At 47.4% G+C, this 15,156-nt stretch overlaps 1 protein-coding gene across 5 annotated transcripts in view; it reads right to left on the bottom strand.

Annotated features, from left to right (window-relative positions):
• Positions 1–15,156, bottom strand: part of Ippk (inositol-pentakisphosphate 2-kinase) — a 63,740-nt gene that overhangs the window by 30,374 nt on the left and 18,210 nt on the right. For all 5 annotated transcript variants that reach the window (XR_012440506.1, XR_012440507.1, XM_074052350.1 and 2 more), the window contains exons 7-11: positions 11,100–11,158; positions 8,737–8,809; positions 5,284–5,557; positions 4,044–4,194; positions 3,242–3,344 (exon numbers count right to left, since the gene is read on the bottom strand). Coding sequence is in view for 3 of the 5 variants with exons in the window: in XM_074052350.1 (XP_073908451.1) it covers positions 3,242–3,344; positions 4,044–4,194; positions 5,284–5,557; positions 8,737–8,809; positions 11,100–11,158 (660 nt within the window). In the remaining 2 variants the exon portion in view is untranslated. The remainder of the gene's footprint in view (positions 1–3,241; positions 3,345–4,043; positions 4,195–5,283; positions 5,558–8,736; positions 8,810–11,099; positions 11,159–15,156) is intronic.

The following is a 15,156-nucleotide window of genomic DNA, read 5'->3' as shown; positions in this document are numbered from 1 at the left end:
GAAAACAATGAGCAAGTGAAACAGCAGATTAGAGACAGCTGAGGGAAGAATTAGTGAATTGAAGGACAACTGAAAAGAAAAATACTCAGAATTAACACACACAAAAAGATGAAAGATCAGGCAGGCAAGACACATGTAACAGAAAATAAGGTCTGACATACACCTAATCAGAGTCACAGAAGAGGAGAATATGACAATGTAGAAGAGAAAATATTTGACAATTTTCCAGAACAAAAGACATAAATCCATGAGTAGAAAAAGTACAACACACACCAAGCAAGATAAGTAAAAAGACAGCACACCCAATCACATTGCACTGCAATGTCAAGTAACGAAAGAGTTTAAAAGCAGTATAGCACCTTCCGAGTACAGGAGCCTAGACTAACAGGAGCTAGCTACAGCAAGAGCAACCACGATCGGGAAGTGTTGCATAAAATGCCTAAATGCCAAACAGTCAGTGAAAAATCAACCTCTTCTTTGTATCTGAATAAATTACTTTTGGGGACTGTGGGTGAAATACAAATACAGGCAGATTCAGAAAATTTACATATGAAAAAACCCTCACTAATGTAATGTCTAAATGATATTCTTTAAGAACTATAAGTAACTGTACACCAGCAAGTTAGACAACCTGGGTGAAATGAGTCATTTCCTAAGAACATACAAACTACTGAATTAAGAATCAAAAAAGAGAGAGAAGGAAGGAAGGAAGGATGGAAGAAAAAGAGAAGGATGGAAAGACAGAAAGAGAGGGAGGGAGAGGAGGAGAAAACAGAGGAAGGAAAAAGAAAAGTCCCAGCCTCCTCATCCCCATCAAGTTCAGAGTTGCAAGATGAGAAGGGAGAAGTTTCTAATAACAAAGACAATAAGTGACAAAATGTGGACTTTTCAGCTGGGTGTAGTAGTGTGTACCTATAGTCCCAGCTACTCAGGAGGCTGAAGAAAGAGACTGCAAGTTTGAGGGCAGCTTGGGCAACATGGGAGACCTTGTAGAAGGAAGGGAGGAAGGAGGGAAGGGAGAAGAGAAGGGAGGAAGGGAGAAGAGAAGGGAGGGAGGGAGGGAGGGATGGAAGGAGAGAACACTGATCCTACAGTCAAAATGTAGAAATAACATGTCTATCAGCTGATGATTGACAGGCTTATACGACAGACGATGTGTGGTACATGCACACAGTGGAACATGGAGCCATAAAGAAGAATGAAGGCCTGACACGTTTCAGATACCATCAATGGAGTTTGAAAGCTTTATGTGAGATGAAAGAGACCAAATACTAAGGACCACATACTGACTATTCCATTTATACTCAATATCCAGAATACGCAAGCCTTTAGAGATACAAAGTAGCCTGGCAGTTGCTTAGGGCTGAAGGAAATGGGGAGACAATGGAGTGAAAGCTAAAGTAATGCACCACAGGCAAGCTACTGAGCAGCTCCACACCACAGGGACCCTGAGCCTTGACCTTTTATATACAATCCTCCCCAACTCTTAGCAGCCACTAATCAGGGTCATCTCAAGAATTTTATGTACACGGCACGTAACCTTTAGAAACTGGCTTTTGTCACTCAGCAGAATTCCCCAGCGATCTATCCAGGCTGCTATGCAAATAGACAGCCCACCCTTTTCATGGATGAGTGAGTTCCAATTGTGGCTTGTACTCATCTATCTAGCATTAGTGTCCAGGAAGGCATGTGCTGCATGGTATGAGCACTGCACGTTTGATGTAAGAACCTGCCAACTATTTAGCAGAGCCCCTCAGCAATGCACCCAAGACCCAGTTTCCCTATGCTGGCCTCTATCCCAGTGGGCTCATTCCAGACAGTTTTAGACAGCTGTGTGATGATACAAAGTTTTTTTGTTTGTTTTGTGGTACTGAGGTTTGAACTCAGGTCCTACACCTTGGGCCACTCCACCAGCCCTTTTTCTTGTGATGGTTTTTTTCAAGATAAAGTCTCGAGAATTATTTGCTTGGGCTGGCTTTGAACCTTGATCCTCCTGATCTCTGCCTGAGTAACTAGGATTACAAGTGTGAGCCATCAGCTCCTGGCTATTCATCTATGTTCATCTAGTAGGAGACTGAAAAGTACAAAAAAAAATAAAGTCCTGTTTCTTCTACCAAAGGAGAAAAGCAAGGCACTGCTGCTGTGTCTTCCTAAGTTAACGAACCCAAGCTGCATGCCACAAGGCAGCTTGGCTATTATATTCTATTCTGAACAGAGGTTCCCCTGTGGGGGTCCCCACCCCACGAACCACTGCTCTGCGCCTCCACCCACACCCCACAGCCTGTGCTTCTGAGGTGCATCTCAGACTCTGCAAGTCCTCTACACCCTCCTCCTCAGACCTCCAGCAACTGCAGCTGTGGGACAGCATTAGGGCTCTTTTGCCAGGCGGAGGGACTGACCGTCACCAGATATGACAGATGAGCCCCAGGGCCACATGTGTGTAGGGCAGAAGGAGCAGCACCCTATTCCATGAAAACAGGCCTACTTCACTGATTCAGTGTCTCATAAAACCTAGTAAAGCCTGTGACTCCTCTCAGAGTAACATGTTTAAATGCACACAGCACAACATAGAGAGTAACAATGCAAAGTACCAAAATGTTTTCAAGAAATGGATTCCATGCAACACACACAAGCACCTCAAGGCAGCGAGGCCATACATCCTGAAATGTCTGTAACTGGAGGGCATGGGTCCTGCCCACCCCACGGAATAGTGCCATACTCATAATGGAAGGAAATGCTGAATTTCAGGTGGATGTCAATGAATATAAATGTATGTTTCTCCTACCCAAGTTCACGGAGTCTTGAATTTCCTGAATTTCACAGAAGCAGAAAGTACAAGGCCCAGTCTGCTCCCATAGTCTCTCTTGAGCAGCCCTGTGACCTCAGGTCCGTGGTGCTCAGCCTCAGGTGAAGCTGGGCCCCTAGCCAGCTGGCTTGAGGAGAGGGACAACTGGTGTTGTGCCAATTTAACACCTCTAAGCGGGATGCAGATTGCCTGTGCTGGGCCATGGCCCCAAAGCATGGTGGACACTGAAGCCACCACCCACCTGCATGAGCCAGGAGAAACCCTCGTTGGATGCTTACATGTGCCATCACCAGCCCCAGCCCATCTGGGGCAACTGCGGCCACTCATCTTTTAGATCCCTGGGTTTTCTGTGTCACAGTCAGGGGTGGGAGAAGGAAAACCCTGAGTGAGAGCTAAGAGCCACTGGAGCACACAATGATTGGAAGCTCTGCTTACCTTCGTTAATGCGAAGGCCACTGTCCCATCGTCCTCAGTGGACACATCAAGCAGCTTCTGATAAAACGCTTCATCATAAGGCCCGTCTATTTGTAATGTTTTTCTGAAGAAGACAGCACCAAAAAAACAGAGAAAATAAAAGAAGCAGAATAACAAAGCTACCTGGAATTGTTTCTTAAATTGCTAACATGATACACATCACATACCTCAACCTAACAATCCCTTTTTTTTTGGAGACAGGGTCTTACTATGTAGCCTAGGCTGGCCTTGAACTCAAGATCCAGACGGCTCCTAACAGACATCTGCTTCCTCATAGTACCTGGATCTGCAACATCAAAGGTTTACAGAACCCAGTAAGACTGGGGATCAGGGATCCAATGTCCTCTGCTGTTCACCAGAGACTCAAGAAAAATCTCCTAAGGCAGAAGAGGATCCAGCCCCATCAGAAAGCCCAAGTGTGGATCACAGGAGCCTCCCACCAGGCCTAGGGCTCAAGGTTCTGCTGGCAGCGAAGATCAAGCAACCAGGTCAGTGTATATCAGCCCATGAAACAACACTGCCCTCTATAGGCTGGGCCCTGACTCGGGATTTTGGAATTGTTGGGTTCACAGATTTGCTTTCTTTTCTAGAAATGTATAGTGACCACTAATCTCACACAGACTCCCTCAAGGCACAACATTCAGTCATGTTCTGGTGCCTTGTCACAGGGAGAAGTGGTCCTCCAGGAGCCAGGCGCTATCCTAGGGTTAGGCCAACTTCAGCCCCAGCCCACCCCCCATGGCCTCACCCTGTGCTGACTCACCTCGCCTCAGGAAAGTCCTCCAGGTACTGCTCAACCCGGTTGTACAGAGGGTAGAGGCCTTCAATGTCCAGCAGGTCCAACATCTGCACCTGGAGGGTTTTGTACAGAAGACAGCCCTTCGGTAACCCCGAGTGCTCTGGGGTGTTTTTTCCTACCAAGAACATCAGGGGAAAATGAGAGCAGGTTTATTATCAAAGACTAAAGACTGTGGAGGGAGACACAGGCTGGCACAAACCACAGGGCTTACCCTGGGCCTGGCCGCTGGGCAGTGCAGAAGAGGACTGGGTCCCCACCTGGCACTGAGGGCAGACTCCACACCCATCTCAGAGCTGTGGGGCTGGAACAAGCTCAGACAACCTGGGTATACCAGGTGGTGAACACGGAAGGCGAGGAGCCCAAGTGTAGCTTTGTGCCTGTACTCTCCAAAAACCAATCCCTAGAACATCCTTTCAACTCCACCACAAGCCCCAGAACACCTTGGAAGAGGTCTCTAAAAACTTCTACGAAAAACACCCCAGGTCCTTCCAGACACATTCTACATCTAGTGCCCAAACTATGGGTTTAGTTTCAACAAAATTTTCTGAAACAACAATAAATCACTTTTGTAACAAGGAAAAAGAAACCCACAAAATTCATCTGTGACAAAAAAAACTCAGCTGGAGTGTGGGGGAGGAGAATCAGTCAGGAAACCAAAGCCTGGGGGATTCCTGATAGTCACAGCCATCTTCGAACTCCTCAAGGGTCTGTTCAGTCCCCCGAGTCACACCTGGCCACAGCTCATGAGACAGTATAAAACACTGCAGGTGGTGGTAGGGCTAATCTGGCTCCCTGCAGTCTATAAGGCAGACAATTGGGACCCACAGGCTCCCAACTTGACTTTACCCCACAGCACTCAATCCAGCCCTGAAGGACTCCTGGCCTCATTTCTCCCCTACGAACAGGCCGAGGAGAACCCGCCCCCAGGGTTATGATGAGAATTAAACAGAACACATGGGCAATGTTCCAGGAAAAACCTGACAGCCCAAACATGTCAATTTACAAGCCCAGCTAAAAGGTAACAAGAGAGTATCTACCCAGTGCAAGGCAAGCCCCACCCCAGAGAGCCCTGAGGGAACCAGGCAGCACCCCCAGAGGCACCACAAAGCCACATGAGGCCACACAGTCATTTCATGGCTCCAGCCTTTCTGCCAGTGGGAAATGGACAGTCCCCAACACCCATTTGGGGAAGGCTGAGCCCTACCTTGGTGGCGAAAGCTCCTGCTGAAAGGGCTGGCTTCACAGACACGTGGGCCCTGAAGCCCAGGCCTCAGGGCACTGGTTCGGCCCTTGTCGGAGCTGCTCAGCAGCACCCACGTGATAACATGCACCAGCTCCCGGATCACAGCCCTCGTGCAGTGGGGGCCACTGGCCAGGCCATTGGAGGGGAAGAAGAAGGGCTTCAGGTGGTGCGCAAGTTCCCTCCAGTCAGCTACAGGACTCCGGGCATCACCACAACCGTAGATCAGCTCACCATTCTTCAGGCAGGAAAGAGAAAGCAGAAGACAGGGACCTCACAAATTGGTAGGAAAACACCTCAGAAGTGCCTGCTGGGGCAAGGGGCAAAAGTGTTCCAAGCGAGCCCCATCAGGGTCAATGCAGACCATAGCACTTGTGTGTGCCATGACACCCACTCTCCTGTGCCATGTCACCAAGAGGCAAATCCCACTGAGCCTAAAAAGAAAGTTCAAAAGCCTAAGAGCAGCATGCTGGCCTGACAGACAGACCTCGGACACAGACACAATCACATAAACAGCACAAAGCAACAAACTCCCCAAGACACCAGGGCCCAAACAGGGGCTGCAGGCCAAGGCCAGGCCCCAGGGTGATTCCACAGCTGGGCAGAAGCCTCAGAGCCAAGACTTGCAGTGGAAGAAGCGCCCAGGTCACCAGGGTAGAAACCTTCATGTCCTGCCTTCTTACAGAAAGCTTCTTATGGCACCACTGTTAGATTTGGGCATTCTAGGGGCATGGCAGGGCCATCCACTGCCCAGTGCCCCACACTAGAGCTTTTATAGGGGCCTACTGGTGTTTGGGGATGGCCTTAAGCTACAGCTGACCCCAGGATTGTGATCAGGTCTGTAAGACTGGTGGGCATATAGGCCAGCCACCAGGCTGGTCAATGTAATCAACAGAATATGGCACAGGCAATGACATTGCACCTTCTAGGCTGCTACTAAAGGTACACGGTCTTCTGTCTCAGTCACTCTCTTAAGTCACAACCACAAAGCAGCCCAGAAACAGTCCCACAAGGCAGGGACTGAGGCCATCAGCGCACCCAAGCCTTCAGATGAGATCTCCAGGCAGAACCAGCTAAGCTGCTCCTGCACTGCTGGTCTGTGCAACACTGGTGGTAAAAGCAGTGTGTGAAGCTAAGGTCTGGGGTTAGCAGTAGATGAAAGAGAGGACAACCCCTGCCCTCAAGAGGCATAGGTGGGCTCTCCTCCCTCACTGGATACTGGTGTGCCTATCTGGGAGTCTCTGTCTGGAGGCTGTCCAAGCCCACAGGATGACTGAGTCACCATGCTGGCCATGCTAGGCAGGGGACAACAAGGAAGGGTGGCCAGAAGTGGAGCTAGGTGTAGCCAGCCGAGGTCTAGAGCAGGACCACCTGTGCACACAGAGAAGCTGGCCCCTCCTCCACACCCAAGTACTCGTCCAGACATGAAGCACAATTAAGTGTGGAGTCCAGGGACAGCGTTTTATAGATACAAATACAGTCACTCAAGGACCTCATGGGGCATTCAGCAGAGCCATTAACTCAGGTGGCACAGCAGTGGCTCTATGATAGCATCCATATCCCTCATGCTCTCATCAATGCCTCTCCTCACAAGTGTCTAGCATGGGATCATCAACCACAACCCAGGCAGCTTCTCCACACCTAGACCACAACCTCTGGGGGAGGTTTTCTGCCTTGCTGGGTTTGTGGAACAAGAGGAAGGGATGGTGCGTGAGAGCTAGCGATGCCTGTGATAGAAAATACACGGTGTGGCTGTCTGATTATTTTAAAAAGCCATTCCATATTGCTTCTCTTGACCCACTTCTTTAGAAACTATTCAGTTCAAACCCCAGTTCCACCAAAAAAAGTCTTTGGAAACTATTGGCCAGTCCACCAGCTTTTAACATACTGGCTATTACAGAAGCAGCAGGCAGCAGAGTGCTGACCCAGAGACCTTGAATGTGGGTTTGATGGGGTCAGAAATGCAAGCTTCATTAGGAACATCAAAGAAACAACCTTGTGAAGGTGATTTATCCTCAAGACTATCCCAAAGACATCAGACTTGCAGGACTGGGCCTGCACCTGAGGCAGCCCGGGCTGGACACCATTTGTATGGTCAGCCCAGGGGATCAAGCTGGTGGCCAGGATCAGAGTGCGACAAGTTTTCTAAATCCTAAAAGAAAGAGTTAAAAACTGCCTTTGGCTGGGCACCTGTGGCTCATGCCTACAATCCTAACTACTTGAAAGGCTGAGATCAGAAGGATCATGGTTCATGGCCATCTGGGAGAAATAGTTTAGGAGAGATGCCCTATCTCCAAAATAACCAGAGCAAAATGGACTGGAGGAGTGGCTCAAGCAATGCCCTAAATTTAAACTCCAATCCTACCAAAAAAAAAAAAAAAAAAAAGAAAAGAAAAAAAAAGCTATCTTTGAACTATGTCTTCCTTTTCTGGATTTGGGAAGGTGGAGGCAAATGGAGAATAAACTTGATTATGCTGACCAGCCACTTAGGACAGTGGAATTTCTGAGTTAGAGCAAGAGAACAGGTCAAGACTAGGCTATGTCCTACCCACTTTGGAAGAGCACCAGTCACACAACAGAAAAACAATGCACAGGCCTTCCAGCTCACCAGTCACCATTCCCAGCCCAAGGCACAAGGCTTCTTTAAGCAGGTCCACTGGCTACCCAATACCTAGCTCCTGCCTCCTAGGCCAGCCCTACATCCCACCTCACCACCCCTCCTCCCTCCCCCAGTCCCATTCCCCTCCTAGTCACTCCTACATCATTCTGGCAGCATCTTGGGGACCAGCCACATGACAAGGAACTAAAGGCAGTCACACTCAGGATGGGAAGATTCCCTCATCCCTATGCTGTCAGAGGGAGGACACTGAACTCCAAGACCCAGGGAATTTGCTCATTGACAAGGAACTCCTGGAGTCATAAGGTCTTGAAGTTAACTGAGAATAAAGGTACACGGAAGGCAAATGCCACAGGGTTTGGCACTTGCTTCCAGCAGGGACTATGACCTGGGCAGTTGCCTGGCCCCACTCTAGCTCCCCTCAGTACCACATGGGCCTCAGACATAGGAGGTACCCAGAACAGACCAGAGCTGTCCTTGTCCTGGACATACCTATTAGCACCGAAGGAGATTCGGTCCTGCCCAGCATAGGTTGAGACTTCGCTGTCACACATGACAGGACCACAGAGAACCTGGGGCCACTGTGCTGCTGTGCTTGTGGGCTGGGCTGTAGATGCAAAGATGGAGGGTCTGGGACTGCAAGGTCTGTGTGGACAGCACCGAAGGTGACATCAGACACAGAGCTGGGCCTGAGGCAGCCCAGCCCAGACACCCTATCTATGTGGTCACCAAGTCTGTGGCCAGGATCAAAGTGCAGGGGATGCACCTGGAAAGTGCCATAGACTGGAAACAGCTCTTACCTTAAATATCCTCAGATTGTTCTGTGCCTCCTGCAGCAGACTCTTCAAGGCAAAGTGCATGCGCTGTTTGTTTCTAAAAGAACAAAGCATCAACAGGCTTTAAAGGCAATGGGAACTGTCCTGGTGTCTATACCTGCACCGGCTCTAGTCTGAGCTGGGGAACCCACAGCCCAGATAGGTCCAGTGACATCCTCCCCTTACTATACTGAGAGCAGACATGAAGGATCTCATTGAGACAGAGAAAGCTGGTAGGGGCCCACCAGCCTCTCTCCTAGCCCAGCCAGTTTCCCCACTTGCTCCTCCACTACAGCTTCCAAAGGCTGGAGCAGGTGCTCAGAGCCACACAAGATACATGATGGGTCACTGGGGAGTGCAGGGAACCAGGGGCCCTAGAACCATTTGCCCTCCACCTTGAAGAGTTATGGTCTTCCCTTCCCTCCCCCCCACCAATGCCCTTTTTGCCCTTCACTCACCCATAGCTCTCAGCCTGTTATCCCCTCCTCACTGCCAGTACTCACCGCCAAGCCCTTCCTCATGGCAAAGGTACTCAATCACTGTCCCTAAACAAGCCCCAGCCTCTCACTCTCACATGGAACCTCAGGACCCCATAGAGGCAAACCACTGCAGGCAAGGATGCCAAGCCCTCCCCAGCAATTGCCACCGGGGATAGCAAGCATCAAAGCACTGGTACCCACAGCGAGCCATATTCTGAATATTCTAGGAAGGCTCCTGACTCAGGTCTAACGAGTCATAAGTTCTCAGCAATGATCTTTATTACTGACAGCTTCACAGCTCACAGGCTTTGGGTACACTGGTAAAGGAGTACATGATTCACTGATAAACACACCACTGCCTGACTCAATTGCCACGTGAAAACAGTTATATTTTGTTTTCTGGCACAAGTATCCTCAACACTTGACTTTGAACTTCATAACTTCAAAAAGCATCTTTACTCTGGTCACTTTGCAACAGCATCTAACCAAAAGCACTGTGCGATAAGCACTGTGCAATGAGCATGCGCTCACTGCACCAGGAGTCAGTGCTGAACACTCAGAAAGGCAGCAGAGGGAGGGAGGGAAGGAGGGAAGGAGGGAAGATGAAGAACCAACAAAGTGCAAAACAGGCCACACCTCCAGGCGCAGGTGGCTCACAGCCTATAATCCTAGCTACTCAGGAGACAGATCAGGAGGATCAAGGGTCAAAGCCAGCCCAGCAAATAGTTCATGAGACCCTATTTTGACAAACCAATCACAAAAATAGGGCTGGTGGAGTGGCTCAAGGTATAGACCCCAAGTTCAAATCCAACATCGCAAAAAAAAAAAAAAAAAAACAGTCCGCACTAAACAGCCCTGCGCTAATTAGGGGCTAGAAGCAGGAAAAGGTTAGGAAGGAGCCCTGGCTTACCAGAAAGGACAGCAAAGGCTCACACCACCCTGCAACCAACTCACCCCCAAGGGTATGTGGGGCTGGGCTAAGTGGGACAGGCAGTGAGACTACCAGGGCTATCCGGGAAACACAGGTATTGCCCGGGCCCCTCCTTACTCCACCTTCTCCCAGTCCTCAGCCTTGCCACCCCCTTCACCCTAGGGACCCCTAATACTGACAGACCCTCCCTAGCTCCTGGCCACCATCACCTTCCTGACCACAAATGCTGTGGGCCAGGACTGGGCCCCAGGTTGCATGCAAGCCACATGCATGTTGGGTACACAGCAAAGCTGCAGGATCAGGAAGGCCAAGGGCAGAGCCAGGTGGGAGAAGAGGCCCACAAGCCTGACACCAGCTGAAGGCAGCCTCACCAGGGCAGAAGCTGCTGCCAGAGCAGCAGCCTTTTTACTATATGGGGACAAACCTAAAACCAAAAACACAAACAACCAAATCACAAGGGCCAGACAGATGGAGGTCAAGGCTTAGCATCAGCTGTTTCCTTATATGAGTAAAAGACAAAACTTAAGAGGCAATCTGAATGTAGGAAAATCAGTAAGTCAGCAACCACCTCAAGCTATGAGCAGAAAGACAAAGCCTAAAACCTAAATCTCAGGGTTTCTCAGACAGATCAACTAGAGCCCTACAAACAGAATAGAGACCCCATTCCCACCTCACAGAACACCCCACACCATCTCTACCTCACAGAAACCCATCTCTGCTCACCTAACAGAATACACCCAACTGTCAACACTTCAGAAAATATACCCCCACCATCCCACCCCCCCCACCCCACATAATACCTCCTTCCTCATCTCAGGGACTATCACCCCCCCCACCATCATTACTTTACAGAATAACACCCCAGTCCCCACCTCATAGGATAGCCCCAAGCAGGGCACTACCCCACCTCCAGAGGGCAAATGAGAAGTGACTCTTACCCTGAGTAGAGATCAAGGGGACAGTATTTACTTATCTTCTTCCACTTTCCAGTTGCTACCTTTGAAACACCAAAATGACAGTATCAAATGATGGGCTACCAGTGACTACACAGTGACATTAACATACAGAATAGCATCAATGACTCAATAATTAAAACGAGCTCCAATCTTGTCCCAGAAAAAGCCTCAGGTACACATCACTAAGTAGCAAGAGGGCCCTTGACCCTCATCCAAGGAAACTCAGCCATCTCTGAAACTCCGATCCCTACCAATCTAGACGTTCTCATGAGCAGGGAAGAAAGCAGTAAGAACCTGAAAATTACATGGCTAAATGTGGTAACGAGACTAACAAATCACTAAACTTCTAACATCCAATAATGGAGGTATTGTAAAAGTAATTTCATGCTGCCACTGCAATGATAAATTGGCACAACCTTTTATGATAGCCATTAAAATACAAAATGTGCCAGGCGCTGGTGGTTCACACCTGTAATCCTAGCTACATCGGAGGCTGAGGTCAGGAGGATCAAGGCTCAAGGCAAGCCTGAGCAAATAGTTCGTGAGACCACATCTCCAAAATAACCACACCAAAATGGACGGCAGGTGTGGCTAAAGCAATAGAATACCTGCTTTGCAAAGCCTTGAGTTAAAATTCCAGTCCCAATCCATGAGCATGGGAGATCTCTCCACTTTCTATAGTCTTCCTCAATCTCTTTCTTCAGAAGTGTATACCACTCTTGGGGATATACCCAAAAGACTGTGACACAGGTTACTCCAGAGACACCTGCACACCCATGTTTATTGCGGCACTATTCACAATAGCCAAGTTATGGCAACAGCCAAGATGCCCCACCACTGATGAATGGATCAAGAAAATGTGGTATCTATACACAATGGAATTTTATGCAGCCATGAAGAAGAACGAAATGTTATCATTCGCTGGTATATGGATGGAATTGGAGAACATCATTCTGAGTGAGGTTAGCCTGGCCCAAAAGACCAAAAATCGTATGTTCTCCCTCATATGTGGACATTAGATCAAGGGCAAACACAACAAGGGGATTGGACTTTGAGCTCATGATAAAAGCAAGAGCACACAAGGGAGGGGTGAGGATAGGTAAGACACCTAAAAAGTTAGCTAGCATTTGTTGCCCTTAACGCAGAGAAACTAAAGCAGATACCTTAAAAGCAACTGAGGCCAATAGGAGAAGGGGACCAGGAACTAGAGAAAAGGTTAGATAAAAAAGAATTAACCTAGAAGGTAACACACACGCACAGGAAATCAATGTGAGTCAATGCCCTGTATAGCTATCCTTATCTCAACCAGCAAAAACCCTTGTTCCTTCCTATTATTGCTTATACTCTCTCTTCAACAAAATTAGAAATAAGGGCAAAATAGTTTCTGCTGGGTATTGAGGGGGTGGGGGGGAGAGGGAGGGGGCGGAGTGGGTGGTAAGGGAGGGGGTGGGGGCAGGGGGGAGAAATGACCCAAGCCTTGTATGCTCATATGAATAATAAAATTAAAAAAAAAATTCCAGTCCCACCAAAAATATAAAATAAAAAATAAAATGTGTGTGTCCTGACTCAGCAAGTCTATGAAGAATCTACAAAAACAAGGACAAAAAGGTATAGGGATAAGATGTTCACTGCAGACAATACTCAGCAGGGAAAGGACTAGATAACCCAGTGGGGCCAGTATACAATGGAGGAACGAATAAATTATATGCAGCCATTCCCAGAAAGAGGTAGGGCCATCAAGACTGGTTCAACTGGCAGAACAATGCCATTCAGCATGATGGCATTTTTGCTTTAAAAAGTTTTACATACACATGCACACATCCAAATATACATTGAGAAGAGTACACAAACAATCCTCAAGGATTATTTTAGCGAAAAAAAAAAAAGTAGAACAAGTACAGAAAGAATGGTCCTACTTTGTCTTAGGGGTGTGTGTGCCTGTGCACACAGGCGCACACAAACATGGACACTCACGCACACATCAGAACACAGGAAAGGTATCATCTGACTTCCACCTGGATACACGTATACATGTTACAACAGGAGAGATGGAAAGACAATATGAATTAGGAAGGAATGTGACCAAATTCATAATACATCACATTTATCAATTATATGAGCATGTATTGCTTCACATTAAAAAATATTCCTTAAAAATTATAAGTTGGGTTTGCTTTTTGCAGGAGAAATCTGGCAAAAAATTGTCAGAATCAAAAGTTTTGGAACTCTAGAAATTGAACAAAGGTGTTCAATAATCCAGAGAGCATGTATTCAAGGAAAATGGCCAAATTTAAGTAGGAACAGTGCACTTTTTGACACTTTGAGGCCCTATTCCTATCTGCCAATCTCAAGCTCCAAGTGAAGCATGAAAACCAACTATCACAATCACGGTGAGAATCAGAAGCCAAGCAGCTGCCACAGAAAGAGGAGAACAGGGCAGGAGTATCTCCAAAGCCACAGTCCCAAAGGTCTTTCATTATCTGGCCTGTGCCTTGGTCCCAGGAAGATTCTACTTGCACAGCTGTCTTTACTGACCTGACTCAGAACTCACCCTGAGGAAAAGAAGGCCTCCTCCCCAGTGGAATTTGTCAAAAACATTTACAGATAACTGTGTGACCTCATGGTTTCCTGAGACAGAGGGAGAAACAACAGGCTAGCTTAAAGCTAAAGGAGAAAAACATTGAGTAAAGAGATGTACAGAGAAGCCTTAAAAAGTTCCAACACATTCCTAGTCATCTAGAACTGCATGCACAGGCTCAAGAAAGACCTGAGAAGGCCCTAACCTCTCGACTCAGCTGATCTCAGGCCCATGAAGTGAAGAGTTGTCAACTGCCCTGCTCAGTGTTAGGGAGCTCCAACATGCACCAGAGTCCCTCAGCAAAGACTGGGAGACTTTCAGGTCCCTAGCACTTCGGAAAATACCTACCAAACCATTAGCTAGTAAACTAACCATTAGCCAGGAAGCTGACTAAGTAGAGATTTCAGGGATCATACCTGACAAAGAACAGAGACTTCGCAAAACTAAAACAGAAGAGTAGCTAAACATTATCAACTATAAGACACAGCAATTAAAAAATAATCCTAGAGGAGGGTAAAATCTAATTTCCACAGCAGCCACATTATTTAAGGTACCCATTTTCAATAAATCATAAAACACACAATGAAAAAAGAAAGAATGGCCCATATGGTAAGAAAAAAAGCGATCAGTAAACAGTTCCTGAGGAAACTGAAGCCTTGGACTTACTAGACATAGATTTAAATCAACTATTTTAAATAACTACAGGAAACCAGGGACAAAGAACTAAAGGAAACAGGAAGACTAATGTCCTAACAAATAGAGAATAGTAAGAAAGAGGCAGAAATTATAAAGCAAACAAATTCTATAGTTGAAAAGTTTTAGTACCTAAAATTAAAAAGTAACTAGAGGGCTCAGCAGCATATTTGACTAAGCAGAAGAGGTAATCAGTGACTTGTGAGATAAAGTCCAAGAGATCCACACCTAGACATATCAGAAACTATCAAAAGACAAAAACAGGAACTGGGTATGGTAGTTTACACCTGTATTCCTAACACTTGAGATGATGAAGCAAGACAACCATGAGTTCAAGGCAGCCTGGGCAACACAGCAAGCCCCCATCTCAAAAACAGAAAAAAGACAAAGACAACAAATCTTAGATAGCAGCAAGAGAGAAGTAGTTCACATACAAAGTTCCTCCCTAAGACTGGCAGCTGATTTCTCACTGTGAACCACTGAAGTGAGAAGGAATAGGTATGACACAACTACAGTGCTAGAAGAAAAAAAACTCAAACAAAAAGGCTGGGGGTGTGGCCCAAGTGGTAGAGTGTTTTGCCTAGCACCCACAAGGCCCTAGGTTCAATCCCCAGTACCACAAAAAAAAAGAGACAGAGAGAGGGAGCAAAGGAGGGGTGAAGGAAGGAAAAGAAACAGAAAGAGGTGAATATGGTAGTACATGCTTATAATCCCAGCACTCAGGAGGGTGAGGCTGTAGGATTCCAAGTTCAAGGCCAGGCTGGAATA

This window comes from Castor canadensis, chromosome 13 (assembly GCF_047511655.1).
Source record: "Castor canadensis chromosome 13, mCasCan1.hap1v2, whole genome shotgun sequence".
Taxonomy (NCBI): Eukaryota; Metazoa; Chordata; class Mammalia; order Rodentia; family Castoridae; genus Castor; species Castor canadensis.
The sequence above is the reverse complement of the archived record's forward strand: the minus strand, read 5'-3'. Positions and strand labels throughout refer to the sequence as shown.